This window comes from Bos mutus, chromosome 20 (assembly GCF_027580195.1).
Source record: "Bos mutus isolate GX-2022 chromosome 20, NWIPB_WYAK_1.1, whole genome shotgun sequence".
In the NCBI taxonomy this organism is placed as follows: domain Eukaryota; kingdom Metazoa; phylum Chordata; class Mammalia; order Artiodactyla; family Bovidae; genus Bos; species Bos mutus.
In genome coordinates this window covers 71,107,034-71,115,947 of record NC_091636.1, presented here as the reverse complement: position 1 = coordinate 71,115,947, position 8,914 = coordinate 71,107,034, and the positions used below count along the sequence as shown (strand labels likewise).

The window sequence follows — 8,914 nt, the reverse complement described above, 5'->3', positions numbered from 1 at the left end:
CTTGAAAGACCCCTTGGGGTTTCCCAGGAGCTGTGGCCCGCACACTCAAGGAGGAGCTGGGGTTTCATTTCAGGCTCTCAGGAGGAGCGGGCCGGGCCGCGTTGGCCCGGAGGCCCACGGCTGGGCGGGCGGGGTGTGGCCTCCTCGTGACCGCGTCCCGTGCGGTCATCGTGAGCCCCGCTCTGCGCTCCCTCCGCCTCCCCAGCCCCGGCCTTCCTCCATGCGCAGACCCGGCCAGTCCTGCCGCTGCCTGCGCCGCCCTCGGGCACAAGCTTGCCGACCCGCCAGCAGCATGGGGAGGCCTGCACTTGAGCCGGAGCCCAGAGCCTGGCTTTAATGACGAAACGTAAGTGAGAGGCCACTCTCAGACGGAGCCAAAGCAGAGCGTGTCTGCGGCTTGTGGCTCCCCGAGGATGGACGCCCACCGCCACCCCCCGACCCCAGCACGGGTCCAGGGTGGCAGAAGGGACAGAAGCCGCGGGATAGCCACCACACACGGGGTCCTGTGTCACATGGACGCGGTGACCAATGTCCACATGTGGACAACGGCTGTCTGCCGGGTGCGGTGGCTTGCCTTTGGGCTAGGGGCTGGGCCCTGGGACCACCTGGGTCAGAGGAAGTGGACGCCCTCCTGGAAGAGGCTGTGATGGCCGGAGACAGAGGTGGGGAGTCGGGGAGCCGTGTGCGGCCTGCTTCAGAGGCAGCCCCTGCCCGCTGACTGGAGGCCCCGGTGCCAAGTCCACCCTCTTTCTGGGCACCAGGAAGGCCTCATGGTGACCAGTCAAGGGAGGACAGATCCCTTTTGTAACAGAAATAAACAAAACAACTAACTTATTTGTTTAGACTTGGCTACTGGGTGACCTCAGAGCCGGACCAACCTGTCTCACGTTCTCGAAGCTCCTCTGGAGGGCGGCTGCCAGACGAACCTAGAGCTGAGTGGGCAAAGGTCTCCGAGACTGCAGTGTGGCCTCTGTGCCGCCCGACCCCCGGGCTGGCAGTCGGCTTGGCCGCCAAGCCCTGGTCCCGGCCAAGGAGCTCTGGTGCCCCCGTCCCCTCGGATCTCCCGCCGCCTCCTTTCTGGACGGCGAGGCTCGGGCGCGGTCTGAGGGTCCACTGCCGCTCCGTCAGCGGCTCCGGGCGGGCCTGCCAGGCCAGCGCCACCCACCTGGACCCCGCGGCCTGAGCTCGGGCCGTGCTTCTGTCTGCCCGGCTGGAAGGCAAAGCCAGAGCGCGGCCTGCTTCCCTGGTGCGGCCGTGCAGACCAGGGCCCGGCCGGCGCCCAGCCCCGGGTCTCCCGCCTCCGCTCCCTCTGAGCACAGACGAGACGAATCCTTCACAGCCGCACCCGTGGCCCCTGGTGCGGCCGGAAGACGGGCCTACCTAGGGCCCCCCAAGCCAGGACCCCACACAACCCCGGCCCACCCCACCCCAGGCCCCACACGACCCCACAAGACCCCCAGACCCCACACAATCCCAGCCCACCCCACCCAGGCCCCACAGGACCCCCAGACCCCACACAACCCCAGCCCACCCCACCCCAAGCCCCACACAACCCCCAGACCCCACACGACCCTGGCCCACCCCACCCCAGGCCCTACACAACCCCGAGACCCCAAATGACCCCACATGACCCCCAGACCCAACACAACCCTGGCCCACCCCACCCCAGGCCCCACACGACCCCCAGACCCCACATGACCCCACACGACCCCCAGACCCCACACGACCCTGGCCCACCCCACCCCAGGCCCCACACGACCCCCAGACCCCACACGACCCCCAGACCCGACACGACCCTGGCCCACCCCACCCCAGGCCCTACACGACCCCGAGACCCCACATGACCCCACACGACCCCCAGACCCCACACGATCCCACACGACCCCCAGACCCCACTCCACCCCAGGCCCCACATGACCCCCAGACCCCACACGATCCCACACGACCCCCAGACCCCACATGACCCTGGCCCACCCCACCCCAGGCCCCACACGACCCCGAGACCCCACATGACCCACACGATCCCCAGATCCCACACAACCCCGGCCCACCCCACCCCAGGCCCCACACGACCCCAGACCCCACACACCCCACACCACCCTAGGCCCCACACCACCCCAGCCCACCCCACCCCAGGCCCCACATGACCCCCAGACCCCACACGATCCCACACGACCCCCAGACCCCACACGACCCTGGCCCACCCCATCCCAAGCCCCACATGACCCCGAGACCCCACACGACCCCACATGACCCCCAGACCCCGCACGATCCTGGCCCACCCAACCCCAGGCCCCACACGACCCCCAGACCCCACACGACCCCGGCCCACCTCACCCCAGGCCCCACATGACCCCCAGAACCCACATAACCCCCAGACCTCACAGCCCCACAGGACCCCCACACAACGCCCACATGATCCCCAGAACCAACACAGCCCCACATGACCCTCAGACCCCACACGATCCCCAGATGACCCCCACCCCAGGCGCCACACGACCCCAACACGACCCCTACCCCAGGCCCCACACGACCCTGTCTCATCCCACCCCAGGCCCCACATGACCCCAGCCCACCCCACCCCAGGCCCCACATGGCCCCACACGACCCCAACACGACCCCTATCCCAGGCCCCACACGACCCCATACAACCCCACATAACCCTGTCCTACCCCACCCCAGACCCTGCATGACCCCCACATGACCCCACATGACCCCGGCCCACCCCATCCTGACTCCCTCACCACCCTCACCCCCCAGGCCTCTGCACCTGAGATGACCCCGAGCCGCAGCCCACGTGCCCCCACTCCGTGCCAGCCTTGCCTGCTGCCTGGCCCCCAGCTTGTCCTGGACCAGGCCCCTCACTAGAGCCAGTGTGGGGAGCGAGCGGGCGAGCCTGTGGAGAGCAGAGGACACGGCCCCCCGCAGCCTCCACACCCAGACAGTCGCCTGGTCTGGGCCTGAAGGGCGGGAAGGGCGGCCCCACCGCCGGCATCAGCCAAGCCCTCCCTCCGGCTCCAGAGCTTCCGCTCCCACCCAACACCCCCGGCACCTCGGGTAGGGTTGGTGGTGGGGCTGGGGGGTCAGTGCCCTGGGAGGAGCAAACACAGACAGACCTGGGCCCCAGCTGCCTCTCCGCCCCTGAAAAGCCTGATGCCGCACAGGTGGGCCACGTCCCCCACGGGACAGGCGACGGGAGGACCGTGGGAACACACACACCACGGGAGGGGGTGGGAACACGGCGCCTCCCCAGAGACTCAGAAAACAGCCGGGCAGGGACACGGAGGGGATGGACGGGCTGCGAGGTTACAGGCAGTGCTGCATCCCTGGGGGTGAGGGTGGGGGGCTGTACCGACGAGAGCCTGAGAGCCCGGGGGGCGGGGACGAGAGGGGGTCTGGGGCAGTGTACTGATGAGAGCGTGAGAGCCTGGGGGGATGCAAGGGGGTCTGGGGGGGAGTGTACTGATGGGAGTGTGAGAGGCTGGGGAGGGGGGACGAGAGGGGGGTCTGGGGAGGAGTGTACAGTCTGGCAGGGATGAGAGGGTCTGGCACGTGGGAGTCAGACATTGCTGGGGAAACCAGGGAGGCACAGACACCAGTGCAGAGGTGGGGAACTGGCCTGGAGGCCAAGGGGCCACGTCCTACTCGGAGCATTTTTTGTGACCTGAACAGATTGCGTGCCTGCCCGGCCTCTCGCTCCATTACCCCATGTCTGCCTGTCGCCCATGCCTGTCTCTGGCTTCCCCAGCTCTGTGGCCCGAGGGGCAGCTGACCATGGCGCCCACGTCTCTCGCCGTGGGATGCTCTGGGCTCCCCGCAGGCAGCTTAGCCCTGCGCCATCTCAGGACTGACCAGCGCCATTGAGAACATGTGCGTCCTGCCTGCCCGTGCTCCCACGTGGGGACGGCTCAGTGAGGAGGGACACGCTCGGCCACGCCTTTGTGGAGTCCGTGTCCACCAGCTATCGTGTCCACCAGCAGAACGGCCGGGTCACCCGGCTTAACCCCGAGAAGCGGCAACAGCGGCCCCAGCGGTCTCTGCGTTTGGGCAGCACCTTCTGGTCTCCCTCCCTTGGGTCCCTGTCTTGGGTGGGAGGGCTGTTGCAGCCCCAGCCCACGTGTCCGAACAGAGGGCCCCTCGTCACGGTTCTCTCCTGATTCTGCTGTGGGGGGATTACAGGTGGAGTCACCCCAGCACACAGCAGGACCTCATGGCCGGGCTGCCCACCCGGGTCTGGGACAGCTCAGCCCCCGTACCCGCTGTGGTCGCTCTGGTCTCTGTCTTTACTTCAGCCAGTTCACGCAGTCGCTCTTCCAGCACCTGGGTGTGCCCTGCTGATCAGACCTGAGGTCAACTCCAAGAGAAGCAGCAGGCAGCTGAGTGTTTCACTTCTCGGCTGAAAGAGTCACACGACATCCTTCAACACATTCGGGTTCTATACAACTTTATTCTGCTAACAAAATGATACAAAGAACCTCAAAAAGGGAAACAAGAAATCAACTCTAAATGGCTTGCGGTTCCATAGTTGACAGTGGAAAGGCCGCTGGTGAAGACACAGACAGGCCCACGCCGGCCGGGGCCACAGGACTCAGGAGCGGGACCCGCGGGCCCTCCCCAGATGTGGGAGGTGGCCGGAAGCCACTGGGCTGGGTTTCACTGCCCAACTTAGCCCTGAACCAGACCCCCGCCCACCCGCGGCATTTGGCACCAGCTGTGGCCGCTGCACGCTGCCCAACAACCCCTCGGGCATGTCCGGAAGCTTAGCCCCCGCCTGACCTGATGTCCGCGGACCAGGCCGATTCCTTGGGAGCCCACAGAAGCCAGTGACAGCAAGGCTGGGCCATTTCGGGCCCCTTCCATTGAAGCGATCTCTGTACGGACAGCTTTTACCAGTGAACCCCCCGCCCCTCAGTGTTTAAATAAATAAATAAGCCGTAAGGAAAAGTGAGGCACACAAGGTACTCCAACAACACACAGTGGGTGTGACGGCGTGTGCAAAGTGCAGACACAGGCCAGCCATCGGAGGGCGTCGCGCACGCGGCCCGGGGCCACCTGTCAGTGCTCCAAGTGCGGCTGGGTGCCTTGGCCGCGGCCCGACCCCCTCCAGCATGAGCAGTGGGAACCGGGGTCGCCGGAGCAAGCGTGCGTCAGACGCTCGCGTGTGCGGGGCTCCAGATCCCGAAGGCGTCCCCGCCGTCGCCTGCCGTTTCCTGGAGCCTAAACCCAGGCAGGGCTGCAGCTGGGGAGACCCCGCGCCCAGGGCCACCCAGGGTCTGTGTGGCTCCTCGTGGGCACCTGGGGCCAGGGCTCAGAGTAACCCTAAGTGCACATCAGCCCAAAGGCCCAGCTGGGGAGTCAGCTCTGAGTCTGTCCGGGGGCTTCCTGCCTCGGGGCGTCAGTTGTGAGAGTCCGTTTGGGGGCTTCCCACCTCGGGGAGTCAGTTCTGAGTGTCCGTCCGGGGGCTTCCCACCTCGTTGGGCCACACGAGGTGGCCGCTGCGTTCAGTCTCTGCCAGCCTCCTGGGGGGAGGAGCCCGGGGGGTGGACACAAGCAAAGCTTGAGTGCATGCCGGCGCTCGGCCTGGACAGGCGCGCCTGGGGGCATTCTAGCGACTTCCATGGGATGTCAGCGCCGGTCAGGGCTCTCTGCGGCTCCATCGGCGCACCTGCCCGGCCGGCCCGCGGGGTCAGGGCACTAGGAATAGATGGTGACCACCTCCCGGCCGCTGCCCCTGACCAGCAGCACCCTGTTCAGCCCCTCGGTCAGGACCTCGAGGAACTCCATATCTGCAGTGGGGCCGAGTTAAGGACGCAGCCGGCCCCACACAAACGCGAAGGGCGCCCCCGACTCCCCGCGAGCTGCATCGTCGGGACTTGGCCGGAGGTGGAGAAAGCTGGGACCCAGGTACTTCGGGGTGGGAGACTGGGGGAGGGGAAGGGGCCCTGTCTGTCCACCAGGACCCCACATCCTGGGCTGCCCAGGCCACCCCTCAGCCCACAGCAAGGGCTCCTCCGCTGAGCAGGGGGCAGCGCAGCGTGACCCACCCCACGGGGACAGTGCCAGCGAAGGATACAGTTCTCGTCCCCCTGCCGGTTCTTGGGGGGCCCCGGCATGTTCAGGAGGACCAGCTGGGCATCCTGTGACTTGTCGAGGACGACGCCGTTGAGCCTCACAGCCGTGTGCATCCTCCTCACGTTGGACTGGTTCCTGGGGAGGAAGACACTCACTCGGCACCTCCAGCCGCATCCCGGGCCCCGGGCTCAGGCCTGCTTGGCTCCCATCAGAAAGGGCGGGTGGGCACAGGTCTGACCCGCCGCACAGAGCACCCCAGGGGAATTGAGTCCACGGGGGGCTGTGACGAAGCCCGGGGGGAGCTGGATTCTGTGCTCCGAGCACAGCTGCGGGATGGTATGGGGCAGCCCGCCAGCTCGCGGGGCGTCTCCCATGGAGACCCCTGCCCGGGGCTGGGTCAGCCTTAAAGGCTGCCCCTCGCTCTTTCTGACATGGGCTGGGGTCCAGAGGGCCAGGCAGAGGGCGAGTAAGGGGGGGCCTGGCCCTCCACCTGCTCCCGAGGCCGGAGGTCTTGGAACAGGGCCCCCCGCCCGCGGAGACCGGACCCTGTGCCCATGTCCTCCTGGCCCGCCCCGTCTCCATTCCTCAGGAGCGGATGGAGCAGCCACGGGGGACCTGAGGGAGGGTCCCCAGGGGAGTGGGCCTGGGGATGCCCCCCGCCCTCCTGGGCACCCCCCAGCAAGCCGCCTTCCAGGATGCATGGGAGCGCACCCCAGCTGCCTCATGGCGCCAGCAGCTCTGTGTGCTGGGCGCTCGGGCACCTCTGCCAACTCCGGGGCCACGCATGGGAGACACAGCATGAAGGTCACCCACGGCCCGAACTGAGAGAAGTGGGCAGACAGAGGCCGCCCCACGAGGGGTCAGGGAAAGGCCCACGGAGGAATCGTGGACCACAGCCTTTGATCAACACAGCCCTTCGGCCAAATGAAGCCAATTACAGCCGCCAATTACCAGGAGGGAAGCAGGGAAATGGAGCTCTTGGCTTCCTCTCTCCAATTTTGTCTGATAAAATTACAGGCTGGGCCTGTCCACGGCAGTCGGGGGTCTTTTGTTACAAGAACCATGAATTAGTTGCCAGGATGGACCACAATTACTAGTGTGTTTGGGGGCAATGACTCCAGGAATGTGCACGTGATATCAAAGGGTCTCTCTGGGTTAAGGGTCTGAAAACATATAATCTAAAACTCAGGAGTCTGGGGCCAGACAGGCCCACGCCTCCCAGATGACAGGCCCCGTGCAGAGTGGAGTACAGGCAGCCCTTGAGTGTCCAGGACGCGAACAGAGACCAGCTGTGAGGCCACAGACGGGGATGGACAGCCGGGAGCTGAGCCTGGCAGGGAGGGCACTCAGGCCAGTGCTGTGGCTCAGGTGGGGGGCGGGCAGCTGGATGCACGGTGGAGGACTCATGGCCAGCCTGGGCACAGAGCTGGAGACCAGATCCTCGCTCCGGATGGTGGCCCGGAGGACACCGGTGACCACACACCCAGTTCACGGGGCCCAGGGAGCCCCCCTTGGGGCAGGCACGTGTCATCAACAGGCTTACCGCCCACCTTCCGGGAGTCCCTCCAGCCGACTCCAAGGAGGCGCCCGGGGGGAGGCCCTGTCCCTGAGCCCGCCTCCCAGGCATCCTGCTCACCCACCGGGCACACACAGGGTGCGGGCCCAGGGCTCACAGCGCCTTTTGCGGGGACGCCCGCCTCTGTGTCCGCAGACTTGTTTTTGTTTTTCAGTCAGGAGGCTTTGCATGGAGGGCACTTTAAATTCACAAGAGAACAGCAGGCAAGTGTTCGGCCCTGTGCTCCCAGCTCGTCTGTGGGTCCTGTCCCCTCTGTGCAGTCCACTCGGATTTAGGGGCTGGAAGTGCAGCCCCGAAATCCATGGCTCTGCAGGGCAAGTGGCCAGGGCTCCCGAGGGAGGGAAGACAGCCCGGAAGTCACAGGGGGCCAGGGCAGACAGAGGCAGAGACAGCACCCCCAGCCTGGAGCCCCAGCTCCAGAGGTTCACCCACACCCCTGCCCCTGAGACTGAAGGTGCCGCTTCCTGGGGGCAAGGTGTGCCCGGCGCCAGGCAGACGGGAGGACATGCTATCCAGCTGAGCCGGAACGCAGAGCCCGAACCCCTGGCCCCGAGGGACATGGGTAAACAATCACTGCAGCTTCGGGCACAGCCAGCCTCCGCTCCTCCGCAGAGCCTCTCAGGCCACCCTGGCCCGGTGCTCACGTGCTACCCGGAGAAGAAATTTTGGGTATGCGCCCCGAGCGGCTCTGGCCAGAGGGAGCAAACTAAACAGGAAATTACGGAAAGCCAGGGTGGGGGAGCGCCACATGTACACGGACACGCACACACAGATCAGGTGCGTGCACACAGACACACAGATATACACAGACATGCACACAGGCCAGGCACACGTACACGGACATACACACACACACACACACACAAGCATGCACACAGGCCAGGCACAAGTACATAATGGACACATACGTGCACACACACAGGCCAGGCACAAGTACATAATGGACACGCACACACACAGGCCAGGCACAAGTACACGGGGACACACACACAGATCAGGCGCATGTACACGGACACGCAGATATACACAGATATGCACACAGGCCAGGCACACGTACACAGACATACACACACACACACACACATGAGCACGCACACAGGCCAGGCACAAGTACATAATGGACACGCACACACACAGGCCAGGCACATGTACACGGACACGCACACACAGATCAGGCACGTGTACACGGACACGCAGATATACACAGATATGTACACAGGCCAGGCACATGTACAAGGACATGCACACACACACACACACACAAGC

General features: G+C 65.6%; 1 protein-coding gene across 4 annotated transcripts in view; it reads right to left on the bottom strand.

The window, feature by feature from the left end:
* Positions 1-4,427: 4,427 nt before the first annotated feature.
* Positions 4,428-8,914, bottom strand: part of SLC12A7 (solute carrier family 12 member 7) — a 65,881-nt gene continuing 61,394 nt past the window's right edge. For all 4 annotated transcript variants that reach the window (XM_070357766.1, XM_070357767.1, XM_070357768.1 and 1 more), the window contains 2 exons: positions 6,074-6,207; positions 4,428-5,786 (listed from right to left, as the gene is read on the bottom strand). In XM_070357766.1, coding sequence (XP_070213867.1) covers positions 5,695-5,786; positions 6,074-6,207 — 226 coding nt within the window. In that variant the 3' untranslated portion in view covers positions 4,428-5,694. The remainder of the gene's footprint in view (positions 5,787-6,073; positions 6,208-8,914) is intronic.